Genomic DNA, 18,175 nt, shown 5'->3' with positions numbered 1-18,175 from the left:
TGCTAGAAAATAATTTTATATTATAATCAAAATACCAACTTCAGATAGAATATTTGTTTGTTACTCAGAAAAAGACAATTTAAATTCACTGAACGTATGCTAAAAAAATAATTTTTATATTATAATCAAAATACCAACTTCAGTTTCTTGCGTCAGGTACTGACCATTTTTTAATGCGCATACTTGCTTTATGTGCCTGCAATGCTTAAAGTAATACACAGTTACTTCTTTGCCCTACATTAGAATCCCTCTAGATCAAGAAGAGAGGTAACAAAACAAAATACTAGCCTTGACAGTAAACAAAAAAAAAATTTCAAGTTATCAACTTAGTAAAATTATAACGTCTGACAAAAATAATATTCTTATTCATATATATATATATATATAGGCGCTTTTTGTTGTTAAAAGTCTACTACAAATTATGCAAAAATGGATTATAAAATCTTCAAAATTAATTACTATGAGTTAAAATGAAAAATATATTTTGTAGTATTCGTCTTGTTACCTCATGATCCCAGTCGCATCTTGTAGTGATGATTATTAATATCAACGTTTGAATTGCGGTTCCTCCGAATATCATACCGGCCCATATTCCCTACCATCATTACAAAGGCATACACATATGTATATTAGTTCATCGCCACAAATATTAATATCAAACAAAAATACATAATTTGCTGACATAAAAAAAAATTGCCGACTGCATAAAAAATTATCAATATATTTTGTGTTTAAATGCCGACGTTTGGTATAAAGTATGTAATTTAATTTTGAGGTAAATAAAAATAAACGGAGAAAACGTGGCAAACCTTGACTTCAAATTTGAAAACCCAGTCCATAGTAATCCCAAACGGAAGCCCGATAAGGTAGTAGCATCCCAGATTTATATATGCGACGTAAGATTGCCAACCCGAACCAACCGCAACACCTAAATCAAATCAAAATGTCAAAAAGTCAACACTACTTCTGTTGACCCGGTTTGTGAAAATAATTGAGGCGTACCGGAAAGAACTGGTTGCACACTGTTGAGAAGAATAGTGAAGGCTAAGAGACCAGAAAGGTTATCAACTGCGTTTAGGACATCTTCACTTGAAGAAAAGAACGAACCGATTTGGCCGTGGAATATTACTACCAACACAGTGAGGAATAACCCGATAATCAACGATAGTACGATGGACACGATCGTTGCAAATCTTGCTCCTTTCCCATTACCAGCTCCTAGTTCGTTTGCCACTCGAATTCTGTAAACACAATAACTATTTATTTGTACCTATATTAATTCTTTTAAAGATATTTATGCGCATATAATCCCAAGTTTAGTTATGAACTTGTAATTATGATAATATAATGTATGTCAACAAAACATTGGTGAACGTAACATGGCAATCTTAAAAGTTACCCGGTTCCCGCAAAGAATGCAAGTGGAATCATCAGCTCCCAACTATTTATCGACATGCTAAAAATACAAAGTTCAGTACGTACGTTAACAACTAGTTTATAATGTATATTTATTCGGTAGAAACAGTAAATTTCCCAACAAATTAAAAGCACAAACAAGAACAATACTGATGGTTATAAAAAAAAAAAAAAAAGAAAAATAACGTACCATATAGATAAGGAGTCCACCGCAATTTTAGCATTTACTCGGTTTCCGGTCATCAAGATTAGTATTTTATAGTACCAATTCTCTAAGCTATATCGGATAAAAAATGTTGTAAGAACTTGTTTCCGATTCAAATAATTTGACTGTTAAAAAAAAAATTGTGAAACAAATGGGATTTTGTTTGACGAATGGTACCAAAGCATGATTCCGGAAGAGACAGAAAGTTTTGTGAATTCCAAAAGTCCGGTGAAAGCTTCGGAGGAGAAGCCAGTCCAAGTGAGTGTACAACCGCCACGCGTGCTGTACACAAATAAGATGATGTTGTTCAGCCACCATGGCACGTTCACACTAGCCATGGTCCCTACGATCCCGAGTTTATAGCCATACACGAAGAACCAGCACACGAGAATATGAGCCGCAAGTGATACTCCAGCTGAAATTGCAACCACCTACTCAGACATAATGAAAATGATCAATCAAACACATTTAGTTTTTATAGTACGTACTAGCTTCAGACAATATAATTCTTATTTGTTATTTGTTATTTTTATCTTTTTGTAATTATTCATTATCTAACTATTTTTTTTCTATAAATCACAATGTTTTATGGGTTTATAAGGTTTTAGACGTTGTTTACGATTTTACGTTTTGATTAACAAAGATTTTATAGAGATCGATTCGATCTATATTTTCCCTTATGTTCGGTAATCAATCTTCACAAAGATCATAAAAACGTAGTTTCTCACGTTTCATTTGTCCTTTTTTTTTTGGTATGATAACCTAATTTTTTATGGCATTCCGAAGACTACCAATCTTCAAATAAAGGTTTTCACTCTATATTAAGTGAAGCTTTGTGTTTGGAACCAATATCAGTGTGGCCCATATGATAGTTTTCAAAGTTAATAATCAAAGACCACAATTTACGACCAATTAGTAACATACCTTGTTCTTGCGCTGACATTGTAGGAATCTGTTGAGAGGGAAAAAGAAGGCAAAGGCGAAGTGAACGGGGATGACAGAAAGGGCAATGGTCCCTGTTAACTCGGCAATATCGTCACTCTGACCAATAAACTTAAGAATAGGCGTGGCGAACAAGTACATAGGAAGAAGTAAGATGCAACATAAGAAAAGAATGATCCAATATCGCTGCATATATACTCCCAACATATAATATTTCCTCGCTCCAAACGCCTGACCGCATAATGTCTCCAACGCACTCGCCATCCCAAGCTGCATAAACATTTTCTCATATATTAAACAACATACAAATCCCCAATAATGTTTTATAGTGCGCACATATATACGAGTAAACCGTAGTTGAAGCCGAGTGTGAAGTTGTTAATAATGGAGATGGCAGCGAGTTCAAGATCACCGAGATGGCCACCGAAGGCTTGAGTAATGATGAGGATCGAGTAAGTAGCGAGTCCGGTAAATATGGACGGTCCGACAATATACCATAGCTTCTTAGTCTCTATCCATATTTCTCTCTTCACTCCTCCACCTTCCTCTGCCGCATTCAAGAGAGAAACAGTTGCTTCTTCTATTGTTTTTGATCCGGCGTCTTTCTTTTCCATCGCCGATCGTCTTTTTTTAAGAGAAAGGACGACTCTTAAATATGAGAATATGGGAGTTGCTAGCTCCAAATGTGCCGGATCTAGAAAAAAAAATTGTATGGGGCACTATATAAAATATTGAGAAGAAAATAACAAAATGAAAACAAAAACTATAAATATGGGGCATCGAACCCTAATCTCTAGGTTTAGCATGGAGCACATTACACCAAATATATGTACTAAGTAATCAATATGGTAAGCAGTACAATTGAACAACTACTAGATTTTAACCCGTGGTACACCGCAAGACTATATTTTTTAAATTGAAAAATTATATTATATTTGTTTGTTATTTTGTGGTTGTTTATTAATTTTGACCTTGTATAATTATAAAAAAGTTATTGGGTTTATCATGTAGTTTACCATGAAACAAATTTTTTCTTTTATAACAATTTTTTTATGATTTTTAATAAAATGATTATTTTTTTTGACTTTTAATATAGATGTTATAATGTTTATCTAGGTTTTGACCTGCAGTAGAACACATTAGTGTATTATATATATATATATATATATATATATATATATATATAATAATAATTTAGAAATATGTGGGAAGTATAAGTAATTTTATTGTTTTGATGTAAATACAAATTAATTGTTTTCATTTGGAATTTGATTAATTAAAATTAGTTGTTGTAAAAGTAAACAGATCATGTTACTAGGTAGTATGTATAACACTATGTAGTGCACATATAAATGTGGAAAGAATATGTAAGTGAATAAATTCCAAACTCATATGCCAATAATATAATTTATAAAATTAGTTAATAATTAATTTATTCATTTATCTTGGAAGGCTTTTATTCTATAATTTAATCTCCAGGATAATTTTTATAATCTTATATTTAAATTTATAAGATTTTACAGATTTTTAATCTTAGTATTAAAATTATAGGACTTTTTCTAGTGTTTTCAAAATTTAACTCATGCTACATCTACATGTGTATTCTAGTAATATATTTATCATGTGGTACACATTCAAGATTATTTCCCAAGAACTAAAGTCAATTGTAAAAAAAATAAAAACTAAAAACCACAAAACCGTGAAACCAAAAAAATCGATTAGAAACTGCAAAATATTTGATATGTACATTTTTAACATAAAAAAGAGATATATAGTAGTCTGTTGTCAAAAAAAAAAAAAAAAAAAGAGAGAGAGAGATTTAAACACATGGAAATAACTATTATTACAAAAAAAAAGTGATTACATGAATAAGAAAAAAAAAGGAAAAGTGAGTTACCTTTGAAACATTCGCCGAATGAAAAAAAAATCAGAAAGGAAAGCCTCTCTAGATCCAAATCAGCGATTTCTTTCATTGTTTCGTTCGACTCTTACCTCTCGTCGATTCGATTTCCAAATCGCTTATCCATGCACAATTTCATCAGTTTGTATAGATACCAAAAAATTCTTCATCCAAATTTTGTAGATTAATCTCCGGAGTCGATACCGAGCCTCTGTAACAGAGGTAAACAACTTCGAATCTCCTTTCACTATATGGTTTTGGGTTTTCTATTCAAACATGGTATTTATGTTTGTCAGATTCAAGACAATTATAAGATTCACTTTCAAATCAAAACAATATGCTGGTTCATTTTGTACTTTATAAAGTAAAGAATCATTTGTTTGCTTTGTAATTAATCGCAGGTTGGTAAAAATACACTTCACTGTATCATACTTTTAACATGAAAAATTCATAGGTACTTTACTCTGTAGATTAGCTTATGTTCTTAACCATGTGGAATACACACAATCATTAAACCTTTATGTCATCTTTCCTTTAGAACTGAGAATAAGACTAACGAAAAACATCCTTTAGAAAATATAATAGCCATTAAAAATAAACATCTTCAGCCTTATGTTGTCTTCTTGATAGTCTTTTGTTTTGGAGCCTGTAAATTAAAATCAAGAAACAAATTATAATAGTTTAATAGAATATACGAATAAGCCAAACCTTTAGTCTAGATACTTACATTGTTGTGACATGACCATTACAATGCTTTTGGATCTTGAATCTGCGATAGTTATAAACAAAAATAAATAAGTACAGATTGTATAAGAAACAAAACAATTGATAGGAACTAAGCTTTTGGTTTTGCTTTTGTTATGAGCTGCCGTGAAAGAGAACTATTTATAGTGTTAATGAGAAAATAGGGTGTTATGTGAGTGCTTAGAAATAAGCTTGGTGAGCAAGTAGGTAATATCTTTGGAAATATCACAATTTCGGAAGGTGAATAAATTTTTGTTAGGAGCTTATGAAATATGCTAGGATAGAATTATGGTTTATAAGATATTATTGCGTGTTTTACGGTGTTTTAGTTAATGCAAAATCCATGCATTTTGAAAGGAAAGCTACAAAATCAATTAGTATAAATCGTTAAGATATTTTTGTTTCTATATCGGAAAATAATTGAATGTTGTTTTATTTGTTTGCAGAAGAATCGAATCTCGTTGGAAAGGAAACTCGTAATCAAGTGGATATAATGAATATAAGAAGATTTTTAAAGAAAGAATATTATTAAAATTATTTATAAATTTAATAATAAATAATAATGGCATATCTGTAAATATGTTAGAAGACCAAACCTTCTTTCACAAAATTGCTGTGAAAATATTAATATAGATTCGTAAAGAGCATGGGGCACGTGCCACACCTCCCAACACTCGTATTTTTTTTGATAGCGGGTAAGTAAGTAAGCAATAAATATATTGTTTTAGTTTCCTTTGGTCCCCTTTCATTCAAGTCCTCTATATTCAATTTTTCTAACCAAACTATTGAAGGTTTTATTTTAGGAAAAAAGATGGCTAACAACCACGTGAAGTATAATAGAATACATGGTCACACATACCAATTATATTATTGTATCTTCAACTACACGAAGTATATGTATTACATGGTCACATGCATGAACTATATGACGTTATGTGGTTAACACTATAAACATAAAATCCAGCACACTGGTCAACTGACTCCAGCGAAGACCGACGTTGACTCTAGCGTTGACCAAAAAAAATATATTTTATTTTATTTTTCTAATAAAAAACAAAAAAATAAATATTATATATAAACATTTTTGTTTTTTCCTTGATTAAAAAACTTATTCAATTCAATATCTAATATATATATATATATATATATATATATATCTAATGTATTCATTCTTATAATTAGTTAATTTTATTTTTAAAGCTAAAGTAATGGTTAAATAAAAATCATTAATAATTATTGATAATCAGATTATTTAAATACTACAAAATCAATAAAATCAAATTCAGATACTTTCATTAGAAAAATAATATGCAAAAGATTGAGTATATGACTCTTTACTCTAAAGTTTACATGGTAAGTGTTGTACAAATTTTAGATACTTTTACTATAAAATTTAGATACTCTTAATAACATGTAAACAAAAACAAAATAAACTCACAATATTTACTTCTAATATATACAGGATAAAGATACAAAAAAATGATTTTAGCAAAACAATATATTTGATTTGAGGGTATGTTTGCAAAAAAGTATAGAATAAGAGTATTTTTGCAAATACCTTTATATTACATCTTGAAAATAATTATAAATAATTTTTATTTAATTATTAGTTTACATTTAAAAATAAAAATTAACTAATTATAAGAATGAATATTGAATTGTAAAAAAATTTAGATATTGAATTGAATATGTTTTTTTAATCATGAAAAACCATTAATGATTTAAAATAATTATTTTTAATAAAAAAAATTTAGTCAACGCCGGAGTCAATGTTGGTCTTCGCCGGAGTCAGTCCACTAGTGTACTGGATTTTATGTTTATGGTGTTGATCACAAGACGTTATATAATTCATGCATATGACCATGTAATACATATAGTTCATGTAGTTGAAGATACAATAATATAACTAATATATGTGATCATGTATTCTATTATATTTGGTGTAGGTAGCCATCTTTTTTCTTTTATTTTATGTAGAACACTGTGATGTCATAGCTTCAGGGCCGTCTCTACCCCATGGCAGAGTAGGAAATGTCATGGGTCCATCCCAAATATTAAAAATTTTCTTTAAGCAAAAGGGTCCAATTTTTTCAAAAAAAAAATTATTAAAGGTTTTTAGGTTTTTTTAAAATTTGACAGAGGTCCCATATTTGTTTAAGACGGGGCTGCATGGCTTACACGATACTATATAACTTGGGTTTTTTTTTACCTGCATACTAGGTAACGACTACCATATAAATTTGTAATTATGCTTTTGAGAGAAAAAAATCATTTGTGGTTGTTGTTGTTTGCTGCTTTTGGAACAAGAAGGGAGACCAAAATAAATATGAATAAAATAAAACAAAACAGACTACAGCTAAAATGACAAGGAAAGATAGTGCCAGTGTACTAAGTTTGGTTGGAAATCAATGCGATCAACTTTTTAGGTATTGATTGGTAATTTTCAAACAGAACAATTCGGAATTGAAAATAATTGAAGAGATTATTAATTAGATTGAATGATAATAAAACATGTGGTTGAATTAAGAACGTAATGAGTTAAAAACGTAATGTTTGTTAATCACCATTAGTAAAGAAACCGTTTACAATTTGCAAAACCAAATACAGTAGATGAGTTTCTTCTTGTAATGGAATGTAAGTGAATTAGACTCAATTAGTAAGTGATGACCATTAATCTCAAAGTGTGCCTTTGGGACGTCTACATGGAACGAGATTCAGAAGATTGTCCTCATCATATCAAAAAGCATGGGCATAAAAAATCTCTGTTCCAATTTTTTAAGAAAAAAAAAAAAAAAAAAAAAAAGTTTATATGTTTTCTTTTTAAGTCGGGAAAAACGCGCCAGAGGCTTTCGGCCCATTAGAAAAATCCTTTGTAAAATACGTTCAAACTAACCCCATTACAAATATTCTGGATTTTAAAAACAAATCTGAAAGTTTAGGGGTTTATTTCAATTAAACAAATAAATCGAGGTCACGTCTGTTAATTCATTATCAGAAAAAGCCCTGAATCACAAAGCCAAAAAAAGCCCTAAAGGTATCTTCTTCTTCGTCTTCTTCTCTTTCAAAGATCAAGAGATCGCTGCATACAGTTCCATCTTCCTCCACAGCTACAGGTACGCCATTACCGTGTTCCGCAGAATGAGCTTTGGTTACTGTTCAATTTTTGGATTTCATCCCATAAGAGATGCAAATGAAGAGATTTTAATTTATCTTCTCTACTTTGGTTTAGTCTTAGTTTTCCTGGAAATGTAACTGATGAACTTAGATAGAACCGATTCTAGCTTTTAGATGCAGGTTCTCTCGTGTTTTAGTTAATGTTTGTGGGTTTAAATCACAAATTGTTATCCACCCACCAGGTGTTTGATGAAATGTCTGAGAGATAAATCAGAAATGCTGTTTGGCTTAATTAGGATTTTGATTCTTGTATTTTTTGCGTTTGGTTTGAATTAACAAACGAGTTTTAGTTACATCACTCATAAGGAAGGGGTTCTCTGATACTATTTACTTACAAGGATTTGGCTTTGGATGGGATGTTCATTTCTTGATATTATGTTATATCATCTATTGGAGTTGTCTATGCTTATATGATCTTTCTGTATGAATGCAATTTCGATTACATCATTTACGGATTCCAAATTTTGAATTTTGGTCATGGGCTGATTGATGCGTTTGTGAAAGTTATAAAGAGTTTGATTTCATTGTTCTGTGAAAGCCCTTTAAAAATGTTTGATTTAGAATCTCACTTTTAAAAGGGTTTAATCCTTTATTTCTCAGATGGTGATTCCACCGGCAGTAAGGCCACCACGTCTCTTCGACTACCTCAAACCTTACGTGCTGAAAATGCACTTCACAAACAAGTTTGTTCACGCACAAGTCATCCACTCACCAACAGCTACAGTAGCTTGCTCAGCTAGCTCGCAGGAGAAAGCACTGAGGGAAACAATGGACATCACACGCGACGTTGCTGCTGCTGCAAAGATTGGTAAGATTCTTGGGGAAAGACTCTTGATGAAAGATATTCCAGCTATTACTATCCAGATGAAGAAAGAGCAGAGGTATCACGGTAAAGTCAAGGCTGTCATCGATTCCGTAAGAGAAGCTGGCGTCAAGTTGCTTTGAGGATTGTTCAATAATCTGAATCAGTTTCATCTTGTTAATTCAGAACATTGTCGTTTCTTTTTCCGGTTAATGGGGCAGATTGAGATTAGATTGGTGCCACAATCAAATCCATGTTTCTTGCTCAAGGAGAAATTTTTTTTCTTAAAGATAATGAATGTTATAACTTATGAGTTTTTTGACTATTGAAATAAAATAGATTAATTAAAAAATTATTTAGTTTCTGATAGTATAGTGTGATTTATTAATGGTGTTTTCTTGACATGATTATTCTAACGGGTCCCAAAGTGACGATAAAAGAGAGATTTTGATTAATCAATAAAGTGAGATTCTGTTCTTGAACCCAATTTGACGGAGTCTGTGCAATTGGGTATTCGGGTCGACCCGTAATACTCTTCCTCTCGGTCTCGGGCAAGACTTGTAGAACCTTAACTCACGAGTACTTTGTCTTTGTCTTTTGTCTTTTGCTTCGAGCTTAATTTAGATCAGTCTAGTTGAGCGAGAGAGAGAGAGAGAGAGAGAGAGAGAGAGAGATGGGAAGGTGTTTAACGAAGAGATTGTTTCTGATTCAGAGTCCGATCTTGTTTCTTCATCTCCTGATCTCCTTTTCGTCAGGTTAGTATCAAATCTCAGGGTTCTTTTTGTTCATCTGATCTGTTTTGTTAGATTCTAGAAATGGGTTCGGAGGATATTGGATTCTATTACTCAAAGTTTCAATCTTTCATTCGTTTTTGTTGTTTGGTGGACCATCTTGACTCGTCTGATGCATAATACATCAATTAGAAATGCTAGCTTAGTGTTGGGATTGTTATATCATTGAAAAGAGATGGAACTTTGGAATACAAACTTATCAAAAGCTGTTCAATTTGAGTGAGACGCTCGTTGTTGGTGGTTAAACTTGCTTAAGAATGAATGGGTGTAGAACAATGTTTTCAGGTGCAGTGAAACAGGATTTAAAAGGTGTATGTGTTTCTAAAGGAGGGCGGTTTCCGCCATATGAATCAGAAGGAAAGCCTCCTAAATCTGTTGGTAGAGGATCCAAGGATCTTACTCTGTGCCGGGTGTTTCGTAAAAGGACTTGTTGCTCTTCTGTTCAGACAAACCCGGCTTTCGTAGCTGTTAGAAACTTGGCTACTTATGGAGAAGCTAGTCAAGAATGCTTGCAGTTGTTCGAGTTATTGGAGTGTTCAATCTGTAACCCAAATGTTGGAATTCAACCGGGTCCTCCTCGCATTTGCGCCTCGTTTTGTGACAGAGTCTTTGAAGCTTGCAAAGACGCATACTTTGCCAGTAATGCACTTACGCGGGTAAGAAAGTTCTCGTTTGGAAGATTGTGTAACCTCTGGATTTTTGGGATCTAATGGTTTTCAAATATGTGTGCTTAGGTGATTGGCCCTTGTGGAGTAAACGACAACATCATCTGCGTTAAGGCCTCAAATTGGGAGTCCAATGGCACAGCCTTTTGTGAAGCAGCTGGTTTTGCTGTCCAAGCAAATGGTGATTCTAGAGAAAAACCATGCTACGGAAGCAAAGCGAGTCTAGAATCAGTGGTGGAATCATGGTCCAGAGACTCGAGAAAGGAGACGCCTTTGAAGACTGAGACTTTGTCATGTTTTAAAGATCTTCTCCAATGGGTTCGTGAAATGACGACGATTCAGAAAATTTCTTTGGGAATGTCGTTTCTAGTAGCGGGAATGTTCTTGATCAGGTCTCACCTTTCTTGCTTCTCTCTTCAATTTTAAGTCTTTACGGTAACATTTCAACATACTAACACTTGCTCTAGGTGCTTCAGGCAATCTAATAACCGTAATCAGAAGCAGCGGCTAGCTGCGATTCAGAGGACTGCTAGAAGATTGGGTGGGAACACGAACGGGGATTCATATAGTGCAGCTATAAATAGAAGAACAGTTCAAAGTTGACTTCTTTTCACCAATGAACAAGCTCTGATTAAGCTTATGTAAGGATATATATTTTGTGGCAGTAGTTTGTAAAAGCCAGGAATTAACTGTTATCAAAGTCTTGTCTCAAGTGAAATTTTGCCAAATGCGTCAAGAACTGTGTTGTACTGTTCTGTCTTTTTATACTGATAAAATTAGGGACAAGAAAATCAAACCTTTGCCAAGGATTAAAGATGGACAAATGCGGAATTTTGACGATATGCAAAAATGTTTGTGACACTCTTAACAGTAACGTTATTTGTTATTAAAATATTTATGTTAAATATATTAAATATGATATCAAAATTTAAGAATGTCTATATAACGTCTGGTTGAGTCTAATTAAAATATAAAATATATAATCATCATGTTTATTCGTAGTTGGAAGAATATTATACATACACTTATACTCAACAGTTACTCCTTATTGCATAAGATCTATATTCTAGGGGTTTGATCTAGTTTTGTGATGAGAAGTAATAATGTTCGGATCCTTTCTTGCTTACCTTAAAATCAGGGTTTTCAGGGAAGATCTTAATTGTTTTTCAGATCTTTAATGTTAGATCTTAATTGTTTTTCAGATTTTAATGGCCCAAAATCTTCTGGCTCTGGGTAATCGGCCCTTCTCACAGCAGTGGCGGGAGAAAAACTCACATGGGAGGATGCTCCAATGATTCTAAGTTTTGCTTCTTCTCTCCCCATATTCAATGGACCATCTGACACAAAGCTAAGAGGAGTGTACGTGTATAAAGAAGAATATGCAAATGGTGACAATGTTCTTGATACGGTGGATTGGGGGAGCCCTCTAATGATGTAGAGACCGTTGGCGAATTTGTAATCGGTGTGGAGTTTTCTTCTATGGCGGTAGTCTCTATAGACAATTTGGGGAATCTGAAAAATTTAAAATTGTCGAGGATGATGTTCATGGATTCAACGCTTGATTACACCTTTAAATTACTATTAAGACAAATTTTTTATTTAAAACACAAAAAATTTAAAAATATAAAATATATAACGTTATACTCACACGTTATACTCTTTTAAAAATTCAAATCTAATAAAAATCATAAATTTTTACTATTTTTCTTTCTCTTCTTCATCAGCTTCCTCACATTCTTCCACTGAATAATCATTCAAAATCTCTTTTTTAGACTACCACACAACTTGTTAACCAATCAAACTCCACGACCAAAATCATTGACTCTTTTCACATTAAATTTGTGCAATTCATGAAAACCAACATAGTCACTACATACATTCAATTATTGATATTTTCACCGTATAGTTACTCGGTTTTAGATTCACACCGTATACTTACACGGCATAATTGTAGTTTCAAATAGTTTTGGATATTTATACTATTGATGTATCTATCTTAACATTTTTGGAGTACATTTTTGTGCCATCCTCTCTTATCTTTGTACCCAAACAAGTCTCAACTAAATTCTCTACAATCCTTACAACCAAACACAATCATTTTCTTATTTGATAATATTAATTTCCTAAAATATATCTATCTAATTTAAATCAATATGTTAGATTAAAATATAATTCTTTTTTCATTTATATTTAATCTTATATTTAATTATTTTAATTACTATTTAATGTATAAAGTTAATAAAATTTTAGATTTTTTTAGCATATAATATGATTTGAATTTTTATAAACGGATATATATTAAAAATTGTCTTAGGATATTTGTAACGAAACAAGTATATCCACATATAGAGCTCAAAATACATTTTTGGAGTACAATAGGGTGCAATCACTTTTTGCCAACTTCGGGTCGAGGTTTTAACTAAAATTATAACCGATTCAATTATCTGAATCCTCCTTAAGATTGCCGAATATTTTGGGCTAATTTTTAATTCGTAGCATACTTATTTATATCCAATTAATGCCAGTTAATGCTCATTGTATCTTAGGAAAAAACTAATTTGCATGCCGAATTTTAGGGCCGAGTTTGACAAAAAGAATTGATATCCCAAATTATGTAATCACATCCTCACATCCTTATAATATAGCAACTAATTCAAGATGAATACATCTTAGGAAATATCTAATTTGCATTTAATAAACGATTACATATTTGATAAGATCTTATTAGCTTTAAATGTACACTATTAATCCAATAATATCAATTGAGAATCATAATAAAAATATGCCAAAATATTCATTCCTAAATCAGAACTAACAAATTGTAAAATGTATATTCTCAACTTGCGAATCAAAAGTTTCTACAAAACTCTACCTACAACCGTTAACTGTATATATATATATATATATATGCAATTCACCATCGGTTAAAAGCACCTTTAAACTATTACAATATCATATCAACAAAATAATAGACTCGTGGTTTACCACGGGGTAAAACCTAGTGTATAGTTATGGAGAATTCATTAGTTACGTTAAATATTGATTTTTGTATTGGAATATTCTCCTATAAATCCGATTAGAATATATATGGAATGTTAATTTTGATTGTGTCTTTGGAATATAAACTCCTATTAACCCGATTATAATCAATATGGTAGCTACGTAATTATAGGAGATTGCAAGCATTAACATCCCATCCCGTAACAATTTTTTGAAAATAAGAAAATGCATTTAATTTTGTGAAAAGGTTATTTGGCTAAAAGTAAAACAATTTGGTTAGATATAATAATTAATTATAATACGTTTTATACTATCTAATTTTATTTTAAACAATTTTTTTTAACTCATTTCCAATAAATCAATGAAATAATATGAAAGTACGTACAGAATAGTCACCCAAAATAAAACAAATTGTAAAAACCAAATGAAACAAAACAGAGCTAATGTAATAACTCAGCCTCGTCGTTCATTCTCAATTCTATCATGGAGCCATGCTGGACCGCCGAGAGCAAGATATGACTGTAACCGTCACTCCTTGGTGACACTAGAGGCAATCGCCCTAGCCAACTCATTGGCTTTCGGTGAAGAGAGCTTAAAAGAGAGCTCTCCCATCACCCATATTCCTCTAGTAATGTTGTTAAGTTCAGAACGGTACCTTGGCCATTCCTCAGGCGTTTTAATCGCGTCCAATGCAGCATGACAGTCCAACCAAATCTCCCAAGAAGTAATATGAAGGGCATGTAGACTTTGTAAGCACCATGTGACACAACTCAGTTCTGCAGAAATCCTGTTTGATCTTGGCAAGAAAGCATCTCTAGCGTGATATAACACATTCCCCTCATGATCCCGTAACAACCAAGCCCCACCACAAAACGAAGAATCATTCACCCAAGATGAGTGAAGATTACATTTAAGGTGACCCGGAGCCGGTCTAGACCATCGTTGTATGACACTTCTCCCTCTCTGCACTTCATTGTTTTCCGCTAAACCGATCAGATGTTGCTGCTTTATCCATTCTTCCGAAGTTTCCAACGCAGTAGCAACCAAGATATGGTGATTTGGATCACGCTGTGAAAAAACGAATTCATTCCTAGCTTTCTAGATGCCCCATAGAATCCATGGTATAGCTACCCGTGTTTGTTCCGGTACTCTAGGCTTGATCATCATTTTAAACATATACTCAATATTTTCGGCAATAGAGTTCAGAAAACCGTGAGCTGGAAAGGGTAATGTAGTTGCCCTCCAAACTCTGTCAGCTAGCGAACAACCAAAGAGAGTATGACAGATGGTTTCCTCTGCGGTTTGACAAACTTGACAAAGAGGATTAACTTGTAGCCCATGACTCCGCATACAGTCCGCCACTGCGAGTGCCCCAGATAAAGCTCGCCATAAAAACATGTGGATCTTCTCTTTCGTTCTGTTCAACGCTGTCATATTCTTCGTGATAGGATTAGTGAGCTCAGTCTCTCTCGAGAGAGTAGCCAGTTCCCACTCTTGACCGAGTACTTGCCGTTATTATTGTACACCCATATATTGTAAGTGCTGCGCCGAAAAATGATCGTAGGCGAACAACATCCTCAGGAGGAAAAAGTTCCTGTAGCTTTGACACATTCCAACTACCCTCAGAAGTGATTAAAGAGGACACCATAAGGAGAAGATCGATTGTCATTTCCTTATTGAAAGGTCGCCTTGGTGTTTTATCAAAAATCCATTTATCTAACCATACGCTAGTATCCTTACCATCATCAACAGATTTCAAAACACCACGTTCTAACAATTCACGGCCAAATAAGATGCTACGCCAGGTATATGAAGGTCAATAGCCCACTTTTGCATCAAAGAAACCTGTGGTTGGAAACTACCGTGCTCTATATACCTTGGCTAATAAGGAGCGAGGGGAGTCAATCAAACGCCACACTTTATCTATATTAACATTTTTGAAGTATATTTTCATTTATACTCTTGAAGTTTATTTTATTTTATTTGTTTATTTGCAACATTAACCCCTACAGAATTTCCTAAAATAATATTTCTACTTAATTAATCCTTACAAATTTTCATAAAATAAACAGTTCTACTTAACTCAATTAATGGAACTAATATAAGAATATTAGACATATTAAATCAATTTTTATTGTTGTGTTATGCCCTTTAAGTACATAATCCTTCACATTCGATCACATTCGATGGTACTAAAGTCGAGTGCATAATTATCAGCCTATTAAATTCATATTTCCAAAGACGTCCATAATGACACCACCAAGACAAATATTTAATTGTCTATATATCTTATTTGTAAAGTAAATATTGACCGAAGAAATTTTTGTTTTAATAAAACATTGATGGCTGAAATCTCTCTTTAAATGAGTACATAACTTAAATTTTACAAAGTTAATCCCTAGAAAGTTTTCTAAAATAATAAAAACTAAAATATGTAAAATCGACAGTCCATTAAAATCGAATAATATTCCTAATACTTCAAATATAGATTTAATCGTTTAATGCTATCATAATAATTATGTTAATCCAATATTCATTTCCGATTTCTATGGTACACAAAATCAATATATAAAACTAAATGGAAAGTAAATTTAAATTTTAACATATAAAACTAATAAATGGTATATTCCATAAATATACCTTTAATCTGTCACGTTTTGAAAGATCCTTCATGACATTTTAAATGATTTTTTGCTTGCTCACCAATTTAGTCTTAATTCTATATCACACCTAATGCATTTTTAAAACACTATAAATAATCTCTCACTACCTAAAGGAGAATGCACCAAACATACTTACAACCAGCAAAGAAACCTTACAGTAGTATTTTTTTTTTTCAGTAAACATTACAGTAATCTATGAAAACGGTTTTGTGTTTCTTTATTTTTTTTCTTTTGCTTTTGATGTTATTTAATATTCGTTGTAAGTAAGTCACTCTCATCTTTAAGAGATGAATCCATGTTCTATCATGATGTATATAGTTTTGCTTATTATATCAATAGAATTAAGTTTTCTGTTTCGTTTTTTTTTCAGCAGTACATCTTATTTTGTTCGTTTTATAATCTACCAATTATTATAACAACCAAACATACTAACCATAACATACTAACCAAAAAGGCAAAAATTTTAAAATTGTATTTGCCTTTTCACTAAGTTTTACGGTTGTCTATTATTTGAAAAGGAATTGTCCTTATATAAACCACAAAATAAGCATAGTCTCTTTAATAATGTATCATTATTTTTCTATTTAATTATTTACAAAACAAGAATTATCATAATTAATATTAGTTATTAAGATTAAAACAACACAACTAGAATTAAAAGATCTCAAAAATCTGCATCTATACCGATAATGATTTTTAAAAATAAATTTAGAATACATAATTTTTTTAATTTAGAATAAGAAAAAATAGTCATATCATAGTGAAAATTCCGAATTAAAATAAAGATTGGAACTAAATATATCAACCAATCTAAATCACAATTAATATATATTTCTTTTGGATTGTTACTATTTCTCTCTCTCTCTCTTCACAAATTATTTTGATTAGCATAATATCAAAATCATATTAATTATTATTTATTAATTATAACTACATATATTCTTAAATAATTTTTACTGTAAAATATCACTAAAGTGAAAAGAAAACTTGGTTGAACTAATCATAATCGACATTAGCCCATTCTTAGTATTGGCTTTAGTTCCATATACATAGATTTGTTTTTATCCTTTTTATATATTCAATTACATATGTACCACATGTTTAATCTAAAAAACACTAAACATCTAAATCATACAATTAAAAGGTAACTAAATTATTATATATATAAATAAAATATTATTTTGCAATGTACCACCAGTTTAAAAAATTACACATGTAGTCATTTACCATAGATTAAATCTAAAAACACTAATAATTTGAAATCATATATTACACATATATAATAAATTAAATCCATGTACTACAGTTTAAATTACTAAATTACACATATATTACAGGTCAAATTAAAAAAAAATCAAAATCAAAATTTTAATTTTAATATCAAACTAAAAACTATAAAAACTAAATTATATTATATATAAAAGATTATTCCGCCGTGTACCGCGGGTTAAATCCTAGATAATAACTAGGAAAATCTGATTTTTGAAGTACATTTTGTGTTATGCCCTTTAAGTTTTGCTTATTTAATTTGTTTTATTCACAACATTAACCCCTAGCTATTTTCCTAAAATAACAATTCCTAGAAACTCATTTAATGGAACTAGTTAAATCGACCTAATTTGATACATTTATTGCCATAAATAGCTTGGCAACATCTATACATTTCAATTTTTCCAAAAACAACTCTACACATTAAATTTTTAATTCCATAAAAATCTACAAACCTATTTTAATAGATTTTTAGAGATTATATGATCTCTGAAATTTAAATGACACAGCTGAGTTTGAGTAACAAATGATTACAATCACAATAATTATTATTATTATTTTTTTTTCGCAAAAGAAACTTTATATTACTTAACCTTGATCAATA

The 18,175-nt window shown here is 31.4% G+C and overlaps 4 protein-coding genes and 1 long non-coding RNA gene across 10 annotated transcripts; 3 read left to right on the top strand and 2 right to left on the bottom strand.

The window, feature by feature from the left end:
• Positions 1-5,323, bottom strand: LOC104707019 (protein DETOXIFICATION 26). 4 transcript variants are annotated; one of them, XM_087460683.1, is made up of 11 exons: positions 5,191-5,323; positions 4,461-5,109; positions 2,900-3,257; positions 2,546-2,833; positions 1,799-2,052; positions 1,607-1,693; positions 1,400-1,456; positions 1,003-1,241; positions 810-928; positions 506-595; positions 1-196 (listed from the first exon to the last, which is right to left on the bottom strand). In XM_087460683.1, exons 4-11 carry the CDS (start codon positions 2,825-2,827, stop codon positions 140-142), a joined length of 1,185 nt encoding a protein of 394 aa, XP_087316809.1. In that variant the 5' UTR covers positions 2,828-2,833; positions 2,900-3,257; positions 4,461-5,109; positions 5,191-5,323; the 3' UTR covers positions 1-139. The 4 variants fall into 4 exon arrangements, 3 of the variants coding, with proteins under 3 accessions (XP_087316809.1, XP_010421569.2, XP_010421570.2); XM_010423267.3 differs by having other exon boundaries at positions 2,908-3,257; XR_015563326.1 differs by lacking the exon at positions 1,400-1,456 and having other exon boundaries at positions 2,908-3,257.
• Positions 4,546-5,939, top strand: LOC147939932 (uncharacterized). Its single transcript, XR_015563327.1, has 2 exons — positions 4,546-4,685; positions 5,654-5,939. It is a non-coding gene; the product is annotated as an uncharacterized LOC147939932 (long non-coding RNA).
• A 2,243-nt stretch (positions 5,940-8,182) lies between these two features.
• On the top strand, positions 8,183-9,555 carry LOC104707017 (uncharacterized). The gene is made up of 2 exons (XM_019228665.2): positions 8,183-8,320; positions 8,982-9,555. The coding sequence occupies exon 2, from the start codon at positions 8,982-8,984 to the stop codon at positions 9,324-9,326; it is 345 nt and encodes a 114-aa protein (XP_019084210.1). The 5' UTR covers positions 8,183-8,320; the 3' UTR covers positions 9,327-9,555.
• LOC104707016 (folate-binding protein 1) lies at positions 9,547-11,430 on the top strand. 3 transcript variants are annotated; one of them, XM_087460681.1, is made up of 4 exons: positions 9,547-9,938; positions 10,260-10,630; positions 10,709-11,031; positions 11,116-11,430. In XM_087460681.1, the coding sequence occupies exons 1-4, from the start codon at positions 9,857-9,859 to the stop codon at positions 11,240-11,242; spliced, it is 903 nt and encodes a 300-aa protein (XP_087316807.1). In that variant the 5' UTR covers positions 9,547-9,856; the 3' UTR covers positions 11,243-11,430. The 3 variants fall into 3 exon arrangements, with proteins under 3 accessions (XP_087316807.1, XP_087316808.1, XP_010421567.2); XM_087460682.1 differs by having other exon boundaries at positions 9,608-9,938; positions 10,266-10,630; XM_010423265.3 differs by having other exon boundaries at positions 9,705-9,938; positions 10,246-10,630.
• A 2,737-nt stretch (positions 11,431-14,167) lies between these two features.
• LOC147939931 (uncharacterized) lies at positions 14,168-15,073 on the bottom strand. The gene is made up of 2 exons (XM_087461084.1): positions 14,951-15,073; positions 14,168-14,707 (listed from the first exon to the last, which is right to left on the bottom strand). The coding sequence occupies exons 1-2, from the start codon at positions 15,071-15,073 to the stop codon at positions 14,168-14,170; spliced, it is 663 nt and encodes a 220-aa protein (XP_087317210.1).
• Between the last annotated feature and the right edge of the window lie 3,102 nt (positions 15,074-18,175).

Source organism: Camelina sativa, chromosome 8 (assembly GCF_030686135.1).
Source record: "Camelina sativa cultivar CO46 ecotype springtype chromosome 8, ASM3068613v1".
In the NCBI taxonomy this organism is placed as follows: Eukaryota; Viridiplantae; Streptophyta; class Magnoliopsida; order Brassicales; family Brassicaceae; genus Camelina; species Camelina sativa.
Note: the sequence above shows the minus strand (reverse complement) of the source record. Positions and strands in the feature narration are given on the sequence as shown.

Excerpts from the sequence above, each read along its gene's own strand:
- LOC104707017 (XM_019228665.2), top strand. The coding sequence starts at position 8,982 with ATGGTGATTCCACCGGCAGTAAGGCCACCACGTCTCTTCGACTACCTC.
- LOC104707016 (XM_087460681.1), top strand. The coding sequence starts at position 9,857 with ATGGGAAGGTGTTTAACGAAGAGATTGTTTCTGATTCAGAGTCCGATC. Across the intron at positions 10,631-10,708 it reads CCAGTAATGCACTTACGCGG|GTGATTGGCCCTTGTGGAGT; the intron begins GTAAGAAAGTTC and ends ATGTGTGCTTAG. Across the intron at positions 11,032-11,115 it reads GCGGGAATGTTCTTGATCAG|GCAATCTAATAACCGTAATC; the intron begins GTCTCACCTTTC and ends TAGGTGCTTCAG.
- LOC104707019 (XM_010423267.3), bottom strand. The coding sequence starts at position 4,536 with ATGAAAGAAATCGCTGATTTGGATCTAGAGAGGCTTTCCTTTCTGATT. Across the intron at positions 596-809 it reads TTTTCAAATTTGAAGTCAAG|GGAATATGGGCCGGTATGAT; the intron begins GTTTGCCACGTT and ends TAATGATGGTAG. Across the intron at positions 197-505 it reads GATGCGACTGGGATCATGAG|GCACATAAAGCAAGTATGCG; the intron begins GTAACAAGACGA and ends TAAGCATTGCAG.
- LOC147939931 (XM_087461084.1), bottom strand. The coding sequence starts at position 15,073 with ATGACAGCGTTGAACAGAACGAAAGAGAAGATCCACATGTTTTTATGG. Across the intron at positions 14,708-14,950 it reads AAGTTAATCCTCTTTGTCAA|CGTGATCCAAATCACCATAT; the intron begins GTTTGTCAAACC and ends GTTTTTTCACAG.